This window comes from Branchiostoma floridae, chromosome 7, assembly GCF_000003815.2.
Source record: "Branchiostoma floridae strain S238N-H82 chromosome 7, Bfl_VNyyK, whole genome shotgun sequence".
NCBI lineage: Eukaryota > Metazoa > Chordata > Leptocardii > Amphioxiformes > Branchiostomatidae > Branchiostoma > Branchiostoma floridae.
The window spans coordinates 12,571,838-12,592,374 of NC_049985.1; the positions used below are offsets into that span (position 1 = coordinate 12,571,838).

The following is a 20,537-nucleotide window of genomic DNA, read 5'->3' on the forward strand; positions in this document are numbered from 1 at the left end:
CCAGTGAGTGCACTTGGGCCATTGTTGTATGGAGGTTTTCTGAGTTAGCAACAAATGGCTCCATACTATTGGGAGTGGGCCCCAATTTCAAGCTCACAGTTCAGCCCCTGGCTATGAAGACAGATAAGTTGGACCACTAAAATTATCGGTTACATGTAGTTCTACTTATTCATGGCCAAGAATACTTATCTAAGTTATCTTCTACATGTGTACTCAAAGATTCTGTGCATTTCATTTTGATAATCTTTATTTTGAAAACTTCTTATCATAAGGTAACAAAGATATTAAAGATACTTCACAGATGATCCATTCTTTCTTCATTATTCAAACTGGATCACAGTATCACAAATGTAACATTTTGATAGCTGTCATGTTGATACACAATTTGTTACATTTTCCTGTAGTGTGAAGTCATGACCATGGACTGGAGTGTATAAGGCCTGTTTGGTAAAGAGCTGACACATTAGAAATTAAGTAAAAAAATAATGTTAAATCAATACATTTTGCATCACAACCAACAAAACATACAAGCTAACACTAGTTACAACATTATGAGCTATGAAGGGATCTTGAGGTACATAATAATTTTTGTTACATTTTCCCCCTCATCCTAATGTTACAGTATGATTCAAGTTCAAGAAGTAGTGTATATGTATAGTCAATTTCACATTACCGCATGGGTATATTTTGCAGTCTGCAATAATATTTTCTACCATTTCCCAACATGCCAGAAACATAACACGTATCTAAACATTTAATAAATCGTTTATATTTATTTCCAAACTAAAGATAAATTCAAACCTGTCCAAACTTTGTAATTGTTTATACATTTAGAACTTGAATATTCTTTTATTCAAAATAATCTCAAATATCTAAAAATCCTTTCAGTGACTTTGAATCCACTACTGAGTACATGGCTATACCAACTGAGTTTAATGTAAGGCGTCTATGTTTATATTGATTTGGGGTTTGGTTCTTTCAAAAGGTAAAACTCTTGCATCCTACTATAATGACATCCCAAATCAAATGTCACTGGGAAAAATAATAACTGAGACAAAATCGTACAACAATTACAAGGTTGTATCTCTTTAAGGTGTTGATTATAGTGAACAATGTTGTTTGTATGCATACAAATTTATGGACTAAGTTGCATTTATTGTACGTTAGTGAGCTAACACAATATATTGTTATCTGCCAGTTTTAACTTTAGAATGAAAAATTTCCTGATCATAGTAATCAACTTTTACACCCATCTGCATAGCATTTCTTGGCACCATTGTTACCGTACCCTGCTAAGGACAAAGATATCAGACTGTACGGAGAAAACAATCAATGTAAACAGTGGCATTGGTTGTTGGCAAGTAGTTCAAACAAATGCAACATAAGTGTACTATATGTATATGGTGAACACCTGAACAACTTATAATACAAATACCAGGGCTCGAAATACAAACTTGGAAAAAACAACTTGCAGGCTGGAAAAAAATCATCTTGGTACCATTCAAATAAATTATACAAGTTAGGCAAGTTTGATAAGTTATATTGTAGAAAGGACTAGAGGCTTGAGTACCAATAGTTACAGAAAGATTTTCTGAATTGTAGATAAATTTTGCCAGCTTGCAATATTGCAGGTAAAAGGTGTTTAAAGGCCTGAGTACCCTTCTCTGTACTAATCTTAACTATTCGTCAAAATAATAACAAAAGAGAAAACGTCCTTTTCTTGACTTCTCAAAGAACACTTCTAAAAAGGAAGTGAATTTTCTGCACTAGAAGTCTTCAACTTGAAAGATGCCAGTTTAGTTACTGCTGTAACTTCTACTACAGATATACAAATATTTCACAATGTGTAACAAATACTTAACATATTCAATCATATAGGTTTCAACACTATCATATAGTACAAACAAAAAATTACTTTCAGAGGCAATGCATTCATTTCTAATTCCTTCTAAGATACGAGTAAAGGGGTGTCAGTACTTGATGTCAAAACTACAGTAACGTTTTTTTTTTAATCTGACACAGTATGATATCATTCAATAGATGCTAAATGGAAATGCTTCTATTTTCAGGGAAACAGGTTGACAAGATTTTCCCCATGTTTATCGACAGTATCACTAGCTCTTTGTAATGGCATCCAATGACTAAAAATTGTCATCTTTTCAGTTCTAAAATGTATAATTTAAGTTGGATGCTTCTATATCTTTTGTATAAACGTTTTCTCTTAAGATGCTTCATACTTGCATCAATACCCTGGTGGAAGAAACAAGCATGGCTTTCACTACATGAAATAATACATAACCTGACAGAAGGAGGAAGATAAGTGACCTGTTTGACCTGGTTTGTAGCCGAGTATTTAATGGCGATTGTTCGTTTTCTCTTTGTTTATTTGATGCCGAGGGAATTGATCTGGGATGTTCTTGAACCTGGGCAGCTGTGTAGCTGGGTAACAGTGGAAGTCTTTGTCCCTTTTTGGGAACTTAACCTTGATTGTGGCCTTGAAGCGATACGTCTTTGATGTCATATCAGATGGGTCATCGTTCCGAACGCAAGGCATCTCTTCAAGATAGTACACTGGATCTGACCCTTTGTGAGTAAATCGGCCCTCATCATATGGATTCTCGCTGAAGTCATCAAGGTAGTAAGTCTCTCTGATATCCCGGCCCTCCTGCTGAAGTCTGTCCTGCAGCTTGCTGTACAGCTTGCTGCGACCGCGCCGTGGTGGTCGTGGCTTCTTGAACTTTTTACGCCCCCGAGATCCTGTCGCCTTGTCTTCCTTAGCGACCATCTGGTTGAGCTCCTCTACGGATTCCTTACACAGATGGACATCATTCTCCTCTCCTTGCCCTTGGCTTTCTGTAGGAGTCTTTCCTTGGTATGGGTGGAAGCGTGGTTTGGTGCAGCACTCGGCGCGTGACTTCTTACCCTTCAGTTTGGTGCTGTACCCACCAAGTCTATTAAAGACTCCAGATTCAGACTTCTTCTGAGGAGAGTTCTCAAGTCTGGTGAACACTGTCGTAGTATCTGTGCTGCAGCTAGGCTTGTTGTCAACTTGACCACCAATTTTAAAGCTGGTATTTTCAGCTGGAGGCTCCTTCTTACAGCTGTCTTGTACAACACGAATGTCTGCAGCTGGAAAATCAGACTTGACTATGCTACTCTTAAGGGGCTCTTTTAAGGGGTTTTGGTCTTCCTCTGGTTTCTCCTCAGGTGCTTCCTTTTCTTTCTTTACAATGGAGGAGATTTCAGTATCTTTGTCTTCTGTTGGCTTGATAGACATTGCGTCTTGACCCTGTCCTCCAATGCAAACTTCCAAGACAACTGCAGGACTAATTTCTGTGGTAGCCTGGATGCCTACAGATGTATCTGCCTGACCTGTCTTATCATCACCAACTGGAGGTAATTTGACGACGCCATCACACTTAACTGCATCATTACAACTGTCATCAAAAACAGAATGATTGGAAACGCTCACCCCTGAACCAGTATTCTCAGATTTGTGCTCACAAGGTGCAGCCTTCTCTCCAGATGAAGACATTTGGCTTAGATCTCTTACAGCTGCACTGGTAGCACCACTCTTTTGTTCACTATCCTCCATGCTTGGTTCCTCTTCTTTTCCTAAAGTAGGGATCTGGTTTTGACTTGTTTTAGTGGAAGAGTCTTTCAATGCTGCAGCATCATTACTCCCAGCACTTTCTTTATCACTGTGGATGAGTGCCTCAACCAATGCTTTCTCTAATAGTTGTCTCAGTTCATGGCTGAAGTCATCCTTTGATTGGTCCTCACAGACTGATTCTACTGGCTTGTCACACAGGACATTAGTGCTAGGAGCTGATAGTGACAGATCATTTGGATCTGTTCCTTTACTAGCATCCTTACTCTCAATCACCTGCAAACCAATTCTTGAAGGCACTCTTTCTGATTCCTCCTGGGCAACTCCAGCATGTTCGGGCAATGTGAATTCTGAACCAACCTTTGCAGCTTTGTTGCAAATAGTATCTGTAGTAAAGGTAAGACTTGGTAAAGCTGCTCCCTTCACAACAGCACTCTCACACTCCTTCCTGTCTTCAGGACTGTCTGGTTTGCTGTGATTCACAAACACAGAAATATCTGAACTTAAAGACTCAGTCGTCTTCAATACTGGTGGTGACTGATTTTGACATGGTAATATGATGAATGAAGCTTTCACGCAGGGGCTTGATACCTTAGATGCCTGCCTGGTCTGTGAGTCACTACCACTGACTGGAACTTCATTATCTGAGTCGACAATCTCATCCAGAGTCTCATAACCAGACATGTTGTCACTACCATGGTCCTCACCTTCCAGTGCAGCTGATATTGATTTTGCACTAGTTTCTGTGTCATTATACATAAGTCGTTCTTGTGCAATGATTTCTTCCATGGGATTTCTTAAGTGCAATGCTTCAGCATTCTTGTTGTAGAAGTCCTCTGCTTCAAGCATACTTTGGAAGGTTGTCTTCAGATCAGAACTTTCCCCAGGCAAAGTGACCTGTAGTTCTGTACCATCTATGCCAAAATTCAGATCTAGAGTATCCAAGCCCTCTTCCATGATTGAAGGCTCAGGTGCTGCGATGTTACTGATATGATCATCTGTTATCACAACTTGACGTGTAATCCTAATTTCTTCTGCTTGTTCCATTTCGTCCAATGGCTGCTCATCAGTGATGTCTTCCATATCATGTTGGGACAAGTCCTCTTTACATGTATCTGAGGCAAGAAAATGTACCTGTTGTACTTCATCTGAAGTCTTCTGCTCTTGCTGCCTTTTGGCCCTGGACTTGCTCAACTTTTCCGACAAGTCATTTACTTCAGTGCCTGGCCCTGTCTCCAACATCTCTGAGACTCCTTCAGCATCAACAGGGTCCTTTAGAATACATGTTTCTTTTGGTTTTGTTGGTGGCTTTTCTTCTTGCTGCAGTTTCTCTGACAGCTTTGGGCGGGGAACCTTTACCTCTATAGGAGCTACTTCCAGGAGGCTTGACAACTCATCTTCAATGTCATTTGATACGTTGACTTTTTTCCTGCTGCTGCCCTGTCCATCATTTGAACCATTACTATCACTTGATTTCTTTCTTCGTTTTGACCTCGTCTTCCTCTTAGTGGCATCAGAAGAATGTGCCTCTTTGACACTGGTCGATTTTTCCTTATCTTTGACAACATTTTGTGTTTTTCCCTTGCTGTTGTGTGCCAGAGCAGTTGCATGTACTATAGATTTGGGCTGACCTTTGAGCACCACCAGTCTTTCCTTTTCTTCTTGGCCATGATCTGTTGTTTTATGTTTCCTGTTCTTAGAAGACTTCTGCACAGTTGTACTGCAACTTTTGGCTGCAACAGACTTTGTCTTCTCTTTGCTCTTAACTACAACAGATTTGACTGTACTGCTGCCTTTTCCTCCATCTAAAGCAATCTTTTTACATGGAACAGGAGAATCAGATTCTGCCATTGTGTCTGACAGTGTGACCTTGGTGTCCAACTTTGAAACAGTCACTTTAAGATTACTTGGTTGCATCTCCTCTGCCTCCACTTCTTGGCTCTCTTCCACCATCAGTAGATGCTCCAGCAGCTTATTCTTGGAATCTGGTGATAATGGCTTTTGAGGATCATAGACAAGTCTGACATCTTCCTTGGCGGCCTCAACCTTGTTTGAGATGCAGATTTCCAGATCTCCATCTTTCATAGGAGATTTTTTACTGGTGTCCTTTTGCCGAGCAGGCGATCTATCCCAGACAATCTTCTTAATTGCTGTTTTTTTCTGTGGCTCAGACATTTTTGCCTTGTGTACCATTTCTTTTTTGGCGGTTGGGGCTACAAAACCCTGTTTTCCTTCTGAATTTAAAACAACTTTTTTCTGTGGTGGAAGTACAACCGCATTCTTGGTTTTACTGCTGTGAACTGGAGAGCGATCCCAGACAATGGGCTTTATTTTTGTTTTTTCTCTTTTTGAGTCTGATTTGACAGTAATTTCTGGACTGGGATTCCTTTTCGCTTTCTTTTTCTGCTGCAAGATCTCAGCATCATAATCTACACTGCTCGATGGTCTGGTATTCTTTGTCTTATTTTTCGAACCTTTGCTGCTGAGGAATGCACTGGAGCTTTGTTGTACACTCCAGTCACTGTTCTCAGAACCACAGTCTTTGGTGCTTCGAGATGTGCATACAACAGACATCTGATTTCTTTGCTTGTCTTGAGATGCCTGAGGCTTGCCAGTAACATCAGAGGCCTGTTCTGCTTGAGGAGTTTTAAGTGATACTTCTTTAGAGCTGTTCAAGGATCCACTCACATTTCCGTTGTCAGTAGGGACAGCTTTCCTTCCTATTGCTCCAACCTTTCTTCTTTCATTCTTATCTTCTACAGATGCACAAAGACCAGCAGTAGCAGAAATTACATATCTTTTTGATTCGCTTGACTGATTGCTTGTATGTATCGTCTTTCTGTTGTCACACAGTTCACTTATGTCTAGATTAGAGGAACATGTCTTTCTTATAATTGGGCTACTAGCTAAAGACTTTGGAGGAGTCCCACAGCTATCTGCAGGATTTGGCCAAACATCAATGACTTTAAACTGTGGATCAGTATCCATGGGGTCATCTTCTGAACTTTCCAACACATTTTTGGCATCCAGGTCAACTAAATCTACTTCTTCTTCAGGCGTTACACACAGATCAATTATCACATTATCACTAACATAGCTACAGTCTTTAGGTTTGCTTGACACTGCCATGACATGGTCTTTCCCCATATGAGATGACTGCCTGTTCTTTGAGATGTCATCTTTGGACAAGGAACACTTTGTGTGATTTTCTTCTGACCCAATTCCAATATCATCTGCATCGCCAGTTGTTTGAATAGCTGTATCCTCTACTCCTAAACATTGTTTTGTCTTCACAACGGCCACTTGACGAGTACCTTTAGCTTCATTGCAACATCTTGTCACAACATCACACTCTTGATCCACTGAAGCACACACTTCTGGAGCATCTTCCGCTTCCCTTAGTTCATCATCAACAAGCATGTTGGTACCATCAAAGTCCTCATGGATACCATTTGGGGTCTTCTCAACACCATCAGTATCAAGACTCTCCATAGGGCCCTTGTCCTGTTGCAACTCTTCATGGATAGAGAAGTGCTGACCATCATCCCCAGACAGGTAAGCTGTAATTTTTGACATCACACTGACACTGTCCACATCATCATCTTCTGTGACATAAGTACCTACAACTGAGGGTCCTGCTGAACTTGGATCTCCAAGACACTGATCTAAGTCTTTGAGAATGGATGATACATCACTGTTCCCTTCTTCGCATTGCTGAGTTGAGAGGACATCTTTCTCACTGGTGGGCTTCACTGGGCCTGTTCCTTCAGCTGTTGCATGGTTTCTATCATGGCTAGAAATGCCATTTTCCAATATGTCAGCTTTTGCTAATTCTTCTCCAGCTAAAACACTGGGGTTGGGATCTGCATTGCTTACTGCATCCCAGTCTTTCTCAGGAATCAGTTCTCTTAATAACAAGTCAACTACTTCCTCGGCATCTTTCGGACTTTGTTGTAACACCACTGAGCTACCAATGTCAGCAGCATTGTCACGTGTCTGCTGTTTTGTAGGTGTCAGGCCCACACTTACAGCCACATTCTCACTCTGAGATTCTCCTTCTAACAGTGTCTCTGCCATGCTTATTTCAACCTACCAAGGTTATCAATATCACATTATTTCCATCAAAAGATGGTGCTACTACCAAATAACTTATCCACAAATACCCATACAGCTTACTCACATTCTTTACAAACCAACACAAAATATAGTTATTGGAGATTCTATAGTTGGTTGTCAAACCAATATTCTAATACAATGTATTTACATATGTCCATGAAAGTTGTATTGCTGTACAGTTTGGTTTGATACGCCAAGGTGAGCGAAGACTGTAACTTTGTCTTCCAGCTGCCTTCGTAGTTGGAAAACGTACACACCACTGTACTGGCACAGAAACAATAGTCTGAAACAAAAACAGGCAACCAAGGAATCATTGGGACAACGTTAGGAATGAGTATAGAGAGTTTGTACCAGTGTAACTATCAAATATTGTCAAAGATTTGCCTATATTTGAATGAAACGTGGTTAAGAATGTAGGTTATACATATACATAACAATCTAAATCATTCAAAGTTCAGCTGCTAATCCAAGTGTGACAAACCTGGGCAGGAAACAGTACACCCTTCTTGTCAAGCAGGTACTCCCATCAACCAGACATCATCTTCTCTGCATACTGAGAAAAAATGTCAAAATTGAAGAAACTGTTCAGTTTTAGTTGTTCAGTGAGAAATTTGCTTGTGTCTGGCCTCCATTATGTTTAAAATCTTAAATGGCTCGACTGTGTTTTCAAAAATTATAAACGTATCCTACTCGAATTTACTGTGCTTTAGACACATACAACGGTACTAGCTCTACCAGCTCTACAGTACCTATAATTTGACCTAAGCCCGAACCAAATTTCCTAATTTAAGGTTCCGGTTCGGAATTTCAAGTGTCCAGATATCTAAATAGTCCCTAAGAATAAGACGCAAATCAGAGGTTGTCTCCATAGTTTTAGCTCTAGATTTTTCGGCTATCGCTTTAAAAGTCTATAATCTTTTATACTTCTCCAAATGCTTGTTGTTCGTAGCGTTTTATGGTGTCGGAGATTTGATCGTGCGGCGAACACTTCCTGGTATTAGTGCGCGCAATAGCGGTAAAGCGTTTCGTCGCCTGATTACCCAGATCATGCGTTCTATGTGCGTTTTGGGTGTTTTAGCGCCATCGGAGCTTGCGGAAAACGTATCGGATAACTTTTTTTCCTTTTTACTCAGTATACAGAAGAAGTCTTGACCTTCATTGCCATATGAGTCATTATCCAAGGAAAATTCATTTTTTCCGTGTAGTGGCCTGTAAAAAATGGCCCCAAGTTAGCAATTTTTTTATGAAAAGCATATATTTTTGATGGTTTTTACCAAAAATAACATTTCTACAGAAAATGTCAAATGAGTCTGTCGGTCAGCGACAACACACCCTTTTCCATCGGAAACATTGAATTATCCGAAAAACGGTGTTTTGAGAAGCGTTAGTGCTTTTCTCAGAGACAGTCATATCGGCCCCAAATCCTAAAAAAAACTCCGAACCGGAACCTTAATAGGGCGCCGCTTGTACCTTATATGACGTCATAGATGACGTAATTTCGACGAATTTTAATGTTGTCATCAGATGTCGTGATATTATGCAAAAAAAACCACCGTTTTGCATTTTTCTAGTTAAAAAGTCAGCATATTCATGTACAGGCTATTGGCGCCCCCCTCCCCCCTTTTCACACCCCCCCCCCCTTAGAACTACTATTACGGGCAACTTTAATCGTTTCTGGCGGGCAGATTTTTGAAAAATCATATCATTCTCTATGTCATTTGATTGGGGCCGACCTTTGTCGTTCACCTATCGCATATGTTCGCGATGCCGTTCATTAGTATGACTTAAATGGGTATTAAAGCTGAAATCTTGGTGCTTTAAGCCCTAACTTAAGGCGAAACTGGGTTTACTGACTTTCGGTTCATAGCTCCTTAACGCAGCGATGTTTTTTTCTTTCGGTGGTATGTAGTAGTAGCCTACTAAAAGTACTACACATCTCTGCCGCGCTTATTCAAACTGCCCGCTTCTAGCGCCGACAATAAGATCCAGTTTGTGCTTTGCACTGTGTAAGAATGCATTCTTGCACACATTTGAGGAGCATTTTGCTTCTTAAGGGGCCGTTCACGGCGAAGTAGCTAAGAGTTTGGTGTCGGACGCGTTTGATTCTGAAAGTGTGAGATCTGGCCTGCCGCTCCATGTCAAAATCTGGCACATTCTTCATTATACCTACAAGCGACGAACTTAAAACGCGCCCCCCTGCTGTTTTCCTTGAGCAACCGCTGACGTCACTCCGTGACGTCAGCGATGCCAACTTTTTAAGACGGTTTTCTGCCGATGTGCAGCACCGAAACGACGGAGAGTGCACATACCTTCCCGGACAAGTTCATGGGCAGACTTTGCACCCCATTTTATCCTTTTTCAGAAAAGCGATGTCAGAAAAAAGCAAGTTTTTTAATGTTTCTCCATTATGACGTAGTTCCAATATGCATCTAGGCCTGACAGCCTCAAAACACAGTGTTTTTGACTTGACTTTAAACCGCTCCTGTGGGAAAAGTAACCATCGCAGACAAACCAAATTTGGATATATTGTAGATATGAACTTTTTAAGTAATAAAAATGTATAATGAGAAATAAATATTCCTCTTAAGGTTCCGGTTCGGAATTTCAAGTGTCCAGATATCTAAATAGTCCCTAAGAATAAGACGCAAATCAGAGGTTGTCTCCATAGTTTTAGCTCTAGATTTTTCGGCTATCGCTTTAAAAGTCTATAATCTTTTATACTTCTCCAAATGCTTGTTGTTCGTAGCGTTTTATGGTGTCGGAGATTTGATCGTGCGGCGAACACTTCCTGGTATTAGTGCGCGCGATAGCGGTAAAGCGTTTCGTCGCCTGATTACCCAGATCATGCGTTCTATGTGCGTTTTGGGTGTTTTAGCGCCATCGGAGCTTGCGGAAAACGTATCGGATAACTTTTTTTCCTTTTTACTCAGTATACAGAAGAAGTCTTGACCTTCATTGCCATATGAGTCATTATCCCAGGAAAATTCATTTTTTCCGTGTAGCGGCCTGTAAAAAATGGCCCCAAATTAGCAATTTTTTTATGAAAAGCATATATTTTTGATGGTTTTTACCAAAAATAACATTTCTACAGAAAATGTCAAATGAGTCTGTCGGTCAGCGACAACACACCCTTTTCCATCGGAAACATTGAATTATCCGAAAAACGGTGTTTTGAGAAGCGTTAGTGCTTTTCTCAGAGACAATCATATCGGCCCCAAATCCTAAAAAAAACTCCGAACCGGAACCTAAAGGTCCTTGCCCAAAAAAAGAGGCTGAAACTTTCGTTTCGAAAACTGATGACGCCAGAGCTCAGTCAGTCAGAGGCTTGTTTCCCCAAAACAGTAGAATACAGAAAATACCTGATTCCGCGGACTGCCAGTGATGACAACTAGTCTTGTAACAAGTCTGACTACGTCTTCTGTTGCTGACAACGATAAATTATCCCAACATTCGACAGTTTTTCCATATAGAGTAGAACAGATCGCCGAACCGGCACATTCTGAGTTCTACAAAGTTTCCCGCCAAGGCAAGATGGCGACTGGAAGAGTGCATTATTTTAGAAGGGAAGTGACTATTTAATACAAATAAGTGACATGAAGAAGAACATGGGAAAATGATGATGTATCTAACACGAATAATATATACTTAAGTACCTTTAAGTATAATTCTACTTTTTAGCTAATCTTTCGAGACTAACAAAAAAATTTCATTCTTTTGGTTATTTTTACAGTAGGCTCTTCCAAGGAAATGACACGCCAGGCTAGGTGGCGCTTTTGTTAATAAACAACTGTTGTTTTTGTTTTATTCAAACGATATGCGAATAGTTACATCAGGTTGCACGTTGGTGAATGACTGTAAAGCATTGTTCTTTCTCGACAACCTTATGTTTGTCAAGAGCCGACGAAGAAGATGAAGGAGTACAATGTAGGTGTTTATCTAAACTTGTGAATAAATAACTTCGTGTAACGTTGTTTATTACTTGTAACGTTAACGTTATTAACTGTTAACGTTATTCTTATGGGTTGCATGAACTCTTTTGAAGAAAAGCGTGAGAAAATTTCTAGGGAGTCGATAACATTAGCGTTACCTGTGTTATAGTTTACATCCGCAAGGCGACGCTTTCCGCGGTTCCTGCACTGCGCCCTTTCCTTGGTGCTGAAATGGAAATCCCTCAATTCGTCTTTGAGATTACTAGTATTATTTTTAGATTATTTTCCTTAAGATTATCAAGCCAGCTATCTACATGTGATAGACACGTTAACTTGGCGTTATAGAAATAACCAAATATACTATGATATCGTCGTAGGGACTCGATACAGATCTACGCATGTGCCATGGCATGCATGGGGCATAGCAAAATCCAATCAAGTCAGGCTTCGCGTGCAAAAAGCCAGCAGGCGATCTACGGTCATAGGAAAATAGGAACTAAAGGATTTGCAGGGGTGAGACAATCTTCCAGGCGACATCCAGGTGGGGACCGGTCGGGGGAAGGTCCTGAATGTGTCACAGGGCCTTTCGAGTGGGTTATGTCCTATTGTAATGTTACAGAATAACGTTACCTCTGAATATTTCTGCATCGTTTTACCACATACATTGCAGCTGTGCAGACGAGATGGGGCTGTATCGATTTCTCCTGGTGGCGACTACTATTCTTCCCACCACAATGGAACAAGCGTTATCAGGAAGGCAAACAACATTCTCAGGTTAGTGACATTTTTGGCGACGACTTGAATGTGGAGATGATCCAGATACTGTAGTACAAGGATAGTAGCGTTACGCGAATGTTCTGAAAATCTGCATTCCCCCGAAGTTTGCCTAATTTGCTGCATCTTGCTTGGGTGTTATGGACTTTTCAAAAGGCATCTGCTACATACTTAGATACCTGTGATATAAACACCTGTGATATTTCTAAAATGATGTATGGCATGTACGTGTCATTTCAACCAGAGGCCCAGGGACGCACACCTCATCAGGAACTAGATCCAGCATTCTGGAATGACATGGCACATCGTGACCTTGACAGGGCCATTCAGCTCCAGAAGTTGAACTTGAACATGGCCAAGAATGTGGTGCTCTTTGTGGGGGATGGCATGGGTTTAACCACTGTGACCACAGGGAGGATTCTGAAGGGACAGTTACAAGGCCAGCCAGGGGAGGAAACTGTGCTGGCTATGGACTCACTGCCACATGTGGGCTTGGTCAAGGTGATGCAGCTATCATTGTGATTGTTAGGGTAGTTCAATGTAAAGATGCAAAACATGTCCAGTAGTGCAGTTGGGAAAGCTTTGTTTATTTCCAATAAGCTCTATCACAGAGTTCACTACGCATGTGTAAGTGACTGGAATCCTGGGTAATATGTCAAAGGTGAAGGCAGAAGTAAACAGACCATTGTTAGGTTTTACGTGACAATGTCCGTAATGTCATGGGGCCTGTAAAATGGCAGAATGTTTACATTCATGGGGATTTCACCTTTGACATTACCCAGAATTTCTGTCGCCCAAAATGTTCTAGCCATATGTAGGCTCAGACACATTTGCTTTATGTGAAGATTGACACTAACCCATAAACAGATGACAAAACAGGTCAAAATATTCTTATAATACTTTAAAGCTGCAATGGGTGACCATTGTCTACTGTATCAACCCAGACCTACAGTCTGGACTACCAGGTCCCAGACTCTGCAGGGACAGCCACAGCTTTCCTGTCAGGGGTGAAGGCAGCGAGAGGGACCATAGGGGTCAACGGTCGGGTACAGCATGGTGTCTGTGCAACTCAGAAGGGTAACGAGGTCAACTCCATCCTGGTGTTGGCCAATCAGGCAGGTGAGTTGGAGCATTGTTGGTACATGTTCACCTTTTGTCATGTGACTTCATGGAATAAATTTGTTGATTTGACTCAGATTGGCTGGCAGATTACATATACATGTTCAAATCCCCAATCTTTGTTATCTTGATGGTTTTGGTCCATTGTATTTGAAATGGTGTGTGAATTTGTATGATACTTGATTATTTTACTTTCATTTCATCACCATTCCATCACAGAATCAAATTATAGTTGCACATCATTATCAAGACTTATCCACTGATAAAGTAAGATACATGACATTGTATTTGAGTCTCATCATAATCCTCTCTTCAGGCAAGTCGACCGGAGTTGTGTCCACCTCAAGCCTTACAGATGCCACAGTAGCCTCCACCTATGCCCACAGTGCCAGCAGATACTGGGACACGGATGCTAACCTGCCCTGGGAGGCCATCTACAAGGGGTGCAAGGACATTGCAGCTCAGCTGGTGGATAATGCACCTGACATAGAAGTGAGCAATGTTTTATTGAAACAAAGACAGATAACTTTGAATTTCTTATTGTCCCTTGATACTTTCTTTCATCTGTACAACTGTGTACAGCAATTGCTGATATTCTGTAGCATAAATACATGTAATAAGTAAACAAATGAAATTGATTATTGCTGTTTGAATCAGAGATACCAAATTCAATTGTTATCCCTTATAATGTCATGTTATTTCTAAGGTGCTTCTAGCAGGTGGACGTCAAAACTTCCTTCCTCGAAGCGTTGCCGACATGGAGTATCCTAACAAGTTTGGAACTCGTCGAGACGGCAGGAACCTTGTTGAAGAATGGATCACCACAAAACCAGGGACGGCCCGGTTTGTTTGGAACCTGGATGAGTTCAATGCCATTGATTCAAACAGGACAGACTATCTTTTGGGTAGGTACAGGCCATTCTCTTTGAAAGCAAACTATATTGTGTTTTGATTCTCAAATACCTTTTGACTTGGAAAAGTCCATTCTTTATCATTGTTGTTGTTGTTGTAGTATTCATGTACCTACTACCAGTTTATTGATAAAAAGAATGACAATAATGACAGTGCTAATTGAAATTTTTGACCATTGCAGGACTGTTTGAGCCTCACCACATGAAGTTTTCCGTTGACCGTGACCTTGATGGTGCAGGCAAGCCAACTCTGTCCGACATGACCCAAAAAGCCATCCAAATCCTACAGAAGAACAGCAATGGTTTCTTTCTGCTTGTGGAAGGTGCAACAATGACTACATCACATCAAGTTATTTCTTAGAACAAGCTGTATGTTGTTTAAAAAAAGGTGAAATAGACACAAATACTGTTAGACATTCAGTTTTGCCCTATTATATTCTGTCACACAATGAAGACCATTTATATATCTGATGAGAAGAAATGAGATGTCCGAAAGACCAGGGTGGTTAACCTCATTTTCATAACATTTTACTGATTTGCCCCTTTGACATCATTGAAGATTTCACCCAGGCAACTTCTGTTTGCAGGTGGGCGCATTGACCATGGACACCATGCAAACCAAGCTGTCAGGGCATTGCACGACACAGTGGCATTTGATGATGCCATTCAGGTATAACATTCATCACTTGTGCACTCTATGCTTTGCTTTACATGTAGTGTGTATACCGGTAATATTGGTCAACTGGTATAACCCCTTTGGTGTAGATTACCATTGTCTAATTTCTCAGTGCTACTGTGTTTCACACACAGAAAAAATATCAAAGGAAAAACAGATTGTGTGTCTTCCTTCTGCAGGTTGCCAAAGACATGTTGGACATGCAGGACAGTCTGGTCATAGTGACAGCTGACCATTCCCACACCTTCAACTTTGGAGGGTATCCAAGTCGAGGGCACCCCATATTTCGTGGGTAACAATTTTGCATAAGAAAGTTAACAGAAAGATACAGCTGAATGTACATGTATCAAGAATCTAGGTATTAACTTGTACACATTTTGGCAAAAAGATTGGTTCTATTGAAAGTACATGTATAACGTTACTGCATTTTGTTTCTTGGAAGTTTGATTAGTTATTTTGCCCTTGGTATGTACTGCATCACTGGTAGTTAGATCAATTAAGGATAACAGACTTGTCACATATTGTATTCTCCCAAATTGTGTCCAATAGGAAAGACTGACTACAACTTTGGCTTTGAACTTCTTGACCGGAAGCCGATGACGAGTCTGCTGTATGGCAATGGGCCAGGCTACAGTCTGTCTGGCACACGGCAGGACATCACCAATGTCAACACAGGTTGGGCAACATGTTCACTTGTATGGCCCCTTTCATTGCCTTTCTTTGAAATACATGTATTTTGCTATTCAACAGTTCTTTTTGAGGAGGTAATATGAAAGACATACTAAATCCAAATAAGCAGGGGGTGAACATGCCTGTTATTTTTTTCAGGAAGAAAAGACTACAAACAGCAGAGTGCAGTGCCTCTGGCTCATGAGACACATGGCGGAGAGGATGTACCCATCTTTGCTGGGGGTCCCATGGCGCATCTGTTCCATGGTGTTCGCGAACAGAACTACATTGCACACGTCATGAAGTATGCAGCGTGCCTCGGAGAGTACCGCGAAAACTGTCACAGTCTGAGAAAGCCAAGAGCAACGAGAGGTGGTGTGGCCGTTAGGTCATGGGACTTCCAAACAACAATAGCTGTCTTGATTTTGGTTGTTGCAATAATGTAGCCTGGTATCCAGACCAATTATAGCTGCAGAGTCTCTTTCGTTCCCTCTGCAATTCTCTAACTCTCCAATGAGGATGAAAGAAACCCAGCAACTATAGAAGGTTTGGATACTGTGCTCAAGTAATGATATCCAGTTGACACTCAAATTGTGTCAAATTTGTACTGAGAACAGCTTATTGGTCAAAGGTAAAACAGTCTGTTGCATCTAACAACCTTGAAATGTTGAGGTCAAAAAGACCTTGGTCACTGCAAACAAGTGCTTCTGAAAAGAGCTGCCATTTTTGATTTAATGAAAAGGATTTTTACTGGTGGCTAGCTGAGGAGTACATCATGATGGGATGCGATTTATGTAAGATGTGAAATTGCTGCTATAGATGAAGTTGTCATTTGATGGGCATTAGAAGATGACTTATGTATAAGTAAGGTTGATTGGGACAAGGGCTGAGCTGTGTACTTAAACTCAGTACCTGTATGCTGCGTGCCTGTAATCTGTAGTGGAAGCCTTTTTTCTTGTGTAAAGTAGGTAAATCTTGTGTCAAATATGACAATTTTAATAATCTGCCGGTTGACTGAGAAAACGTAGGAAGAGACTTTAGCCTCAAGTAACGTAATGTTTCGTTTCAACCTTGTAGTACATCACTTAAATGTTGTGGGTCTTTGAAAATCATCATCATATCTTGCCGCTCCAAGTCCCAATCCAACAGCGGGCCACGTCTTTGAAAATAAAATAGAATAAATCCCAAAGCTGGGTTACAATGTTCAGGTTGGAAGACGAATGAGTTGTGTATATTGAATGAAGCAAGAAAGATTAGGAAAAAAAACTGGCAAGTGTGCATTTTGAAAAGTGTCGGAAGGTCTGCGCCTTAGCAAATTTGTGATTTCGGGCCCAAAACGGGCCATTTGAGCGGTTTTGGGGAGATTTGATTTTTGGGCCCCGAAAAGTGTCGGAAGGTCCGCGCCTTAGGAAATTTGTGATTTCGGGCCCAAAACGGGCCATTTGAGCGGTTTTGGGGAGATTTGATTTTTGGGCCCCGAAAAGTGTCGGAAGGTCCGCGCCTTAGGAAATTTGTGATTTTTTGGCCCAAAACGGGCCATTTGAGCGGTTTTGGGGAGATTTGATTTTTGGGCCCCGAAAAGTGTCGGAAGGTCGGCGCCTTCGGAAATTTGTGATTTCGGGCCCAAAACGGGCCATTTGAGCAATTTTGGGGAGATTTGATTTTTGGGCCCCGAAAAGTGTCGGAAGGTCGGCGCCTTAGGAAATTTGTGATTTCGGGCCCAAAACGGGCCATTTGAGCAATTTTGGGGAGATTTGATTTTTGGGCCCCGAAAAGTGTCGGAAGGTCCGCGCCTTAGGAAATTTGTGATTTCGGGCCCGAAACGGGCCATTTGAGCAATTTTGGGGAGATTTGATTTTGGGCCCCGAAAAGTGTCGGATAGCTTCGAACTTCAGTTCCAATCCACAGACCACATATCATAACACTTTATATCTGATAGGCTGTTAAAACGGATTCACATCGCTTTAAAATCACGTTCAGGCAATTGTTTTTCTCCTGGGTCGGCACTATTTTAGGATGTCCACTCGGACTTATACATGAATAAGATCGCATAACTTCATTTGGTCTGCGAATACTTGCTTTCATGTATCACTCCGAGGCTGCAAAACTCTGAAATGAGTGGCTTGGCCGAGTCGTTGCCGCTTCCAATGTCTGATTGTTCATTGTAATATTCCCAGTAAGATACGCCCCGAGGTGTAACGTTATATGTTGTCATGACGGGACCTATTACTAACATAACGTTAATGAAAACTTGATAGGTACTTCATCTCCCCTATTTTGCCAAATGGTCCAGCCCACAAGAATGACGTTCTGAGTTCCGAGTTTAGGCTGATGAGTTTGAAGTTTTGGCGGTAACTGATAACTTGTACTTGTTTTCGTCTATTACACGATGTAACGTTAATAGAGACGTGTCAAGTTCTCCGTATCTCCTACTGGCTGTCTCTCAAGGTGAATACTCAAGGTGAATATATCGCTAATAACGCTTCGGTCGCCAGCCAGAAATGTTGTTGATGATTTTGTTGCCCCAAAACCAGCACCGTGGCCTCAAATCATGGCACGATGGCAACCCCGGAAGCGACGCAAGTTTTTGTTCGCAGGACTTTTGTTTTTGCTTCTCCTCGCAGTTCTGCATGTGACCAGGAAGTTTAAATCGCAAACACAGAAGCTGTTCAGATCAGGAGGCGAGGACTACACTACTGAAACTGGTATGGTGCCATAGGCATATACAGTTGTGTTATTACTCTTTGATGTGATTTTTTTCACTTTCAAAAAAAGAGGATCTGGCGATTCCAAAACCCATTATAGGAGCTCCTGTGGAAGAGTATATTCTTCCATATGGGCCCGGGGCATATCGGGCAAGCTCCGTTTTGACCTGAAATGTTCCAATGTTCCATTTTCGCGCAGGGGTGATTTGGAACAATTCAGTGTTGTAACGTTATGGGAAGGCGTATGGCTGAAATATGCTGTTTTTGCTCTCAAGCAAATGTCGGCCTTTCTACTCTAGATATCATTATATGAACCGTTACTGTTATAATAATAATAATCACCAGGTGTATCTTGCCAGCCAGTAGGTACCCAAATTATGAGTAATGAGGCTGATACCTCTGCACAGACAATAAAGCAATATCACCATCATCATCTTGATGAACTTGTTGCTCAGATATCTTTCCCTCCATTTCTTCCGACCGATCTTCCATAGCTCTAGATACCTGGTCGCAATGATCATGGATTTCTAATGCTCCCTGCATACCATGCAACGAACAAGAGGGAGCTACCGGTATATCGAAATCTGGGATAGATCAAGGTTTTGACCACGCCCATCAAACCATGGTATGTTCCATGATTAACAGGGGAGGGGGTCATTTTTCTGGCGACCTCAGAATTTATATGGTATGAAATAATCGAACTTCAATTCAATCATATTCAACCTTCTAGTTTTAAGTAAACTTAATTTTACTTTTTTTGTACATTTGTGGGGAAAAGTCAGTTCTGTTGTATTTTCAATTTACTACCCCCACCCATGATATTTTCCAATGTCCCAAAGACAACCTTTGACCTTTTGGGAGTTTCCCGCGCTTTTTAGATGAGGATGCGCATTCCAGTCGGAGGGAGATCTAGGAACGGTCGGTGTTTACTTTAGAGCGACATCCCTAGGAAGTCAGAGCGGAACCAAAGCAAGAACTACTGCAGTACAGGGTTAGGTAAGGAAAACCTACTTGCCCTTGTAACGTTACCTTGATAAACTAATGAGCCTTGAATTAATAGAGCACGGGAAGAAATCGATTAACGTTACCGTCGAGTTAGGGACCCAGCTTTTCTAGACGGACGGACTAGTGCCATCTGTTTCTGATAGATTGTGATGAGTGTGTTGTGCCATATCTTACTATCCTCTGCCACTGTACCAGGCTCCTTATGTAGCTTGAAATAGTATAAATTGACTTAGATAGACAGATAACGAACCAGGGGAGTTGGCCTGCTCAAAACTACAGTTTGCAAACTTGAGTTTTGGACCGACCAACTCCCCTGACATGTTATCTGTCTAGTTGGCAGTTACATAAATTTACAGCGACATGTGAAGCATGGTAGAGGATAGTAGTATCTTATTAGATGCGTGGGAAAACGACTCTAAATCGAATTGAAAGTAAACTGAAACGATACTCTATTTTACGTACTTCAAATGGAAGCTCTTCAAAACTTGCCAGGACAGAAAATATGTTATTCATGTCTACAATGTTGCGAATGAGTTCAAGGTCCTTCATGAAATCTCATAATTTGATGAGTCCTAGTCCCAGACGCCAACACTATTTGGCGATGCCTCATGGGCGAGTCTGATTTAGCTCACAGTGTACTGGTTCCTGCTTATGCTAAGAATAGTAAAATCTGGTTGTTGTTTTTGTAACGTGCTCTACAAGTTGTTCCTTTGTTATCCGAATGTTCTCATGTCTCTCTCTGAACTGAAATTTGCATGTTGTTTTTGTACCCAGTGCTGTAACGTAACTGTTTTCAATGGAAACTTGCATGTTATTGTTTTTGTGCCTTATGTTGTCCTGTTTCCAATTGTTTATCTCTAAAATGAAATTTGCATGTAATGTTTTTGTACCCTACAATTGTCTTGTTTTCAAATTGTCTCCCTGAGCTGAAATTTGCATGTTGTTGTTTTTGTGCCATATGCTGTCCTGTTTTCAGTTATTATTGTAGTTTACAAGTAAATGTATTGTTTGCTACTCATTGTT

The 20,537-nt window shown here is 41.0% G+C and overlaps 3 protein-coding genes across 4 annotated transcripts in view; 2 read left to right on the plus strand and 1 right to left on the minus strand.

Annotated features, from left to right (window-relative positions):
- Window positions 1-229: 229 nt before the first annotated feature.
- LOC118419516 lies at window positions 230-11,270 on the minus strand. The gene is made up of 3 exons (XM_035825931.1): window positions 11,086-11,270; window positions 8,208-8,279; window positions 230-8,009 (listed from the first exon to the last, which is right to left on the minus strand). The coding sequence occupies exon 3, from the start codon at window positions 7,685-7,687 to the stop codon at window positions 2,354-2,356; it is 5,334 nt and encodes a 1,777-aa protein (XP_035681824.1). The 5' UTR covers window positions 7,688-8,009; window positions 8,208-8,279; window positions 11,086-11,270; the 3' UTR covers window positions 230-2,353.
- Window positions 11,271-11,899: 629 nt separating this feature from the next.
- Window positions 11,900-16,914, plus strand: LOC118419277 (alkaline phosphatase-like). Of its 2 annotated transcripts, XM_035825625.1 has the most exons (11): window positions 11,900-12,196; window positions 12,326-12,429; window positions 12,674-12,930; window positions 13,374-13,548; window positions 13,865-14,040; window positions 14,255-14,453; window positions 14,642-14,782; window positions 15,047-15,129; window positions 15,315-15,423; window positions 15,685-15,810; window positions 15,964-16,914. In XM_035825625.1, the coding sequence occupies exons 2-11, from the start codon at window positions 12,339-12,341 to the stop codon at window positions 16,248-16,250; spliced, it is 1,644 nt and encodes a 547-aa protein (XP_035681518.1). In that variant the 5' UTR covers window positions 11,900-12,196; window positions 12,326-12,338; the 3' UTR covers window positions 16,251-16,914. The 2 variants fall into 2 exon arrangements, with proteins under 2 accessions (XP_035681518.1, XP_035681517.1); XM_035825624.1 differs by having other exon boundaries at window positions 12,131-12,429.
- Window positions 16,915-19,350: 2,436 nt separating this feature from the next.
- The window catches only part of LOC118419276 (kelch-like protein 24), a 6,575-nt gene continuing 5,388 nt past the window's right edge, over window positions 19,351-20,537 (plus strand). Inside the window, exon 1 of the mRNA XM_035825623.1 lies at window positions 19,351-19,505. The gene's annotated coding sequence lies outside the window, so the exon portion shown is untranslated. The remainder of the gene's footprint in view (window positions 19,506-20,537) is intronic.

What these genes read in the sequence shown, in the direction of transcription:
- LOC118419277 (XM_035825625.1), top strand. Translation starts at nt 12,339, where the DNA reads ATGGGGCTGTATCGATTTCTCCTGGTGGCGACTACTATTCTTCCCACC. An exon ending in AAGGCAAACAACATTCTCAG is followed by an intron (nt 12,430 to 12,673) that starts GTTAGTGACATT and finishes CATTTCAACCAG; the next exon opens with AGGCCCAGGGACGCACACCT. An exon ending in TTTCTTTCTGCTTGTGGAAG is followed by an intron (nt 14,783 to 15,046) that starts GTGCAACAATGA and finishes TTCTGTTTGCAG; the next exon opens with GTGGGCGCATTGACCATGGA.
- LOC118419516 (XM_035825931.1), bottom strand. Translation starts at nt 7,687, where the DNA reads ATGGCAGAGACACTGTTAGAAGGAGAATCTCAGAGTGAGAATGTGGCT.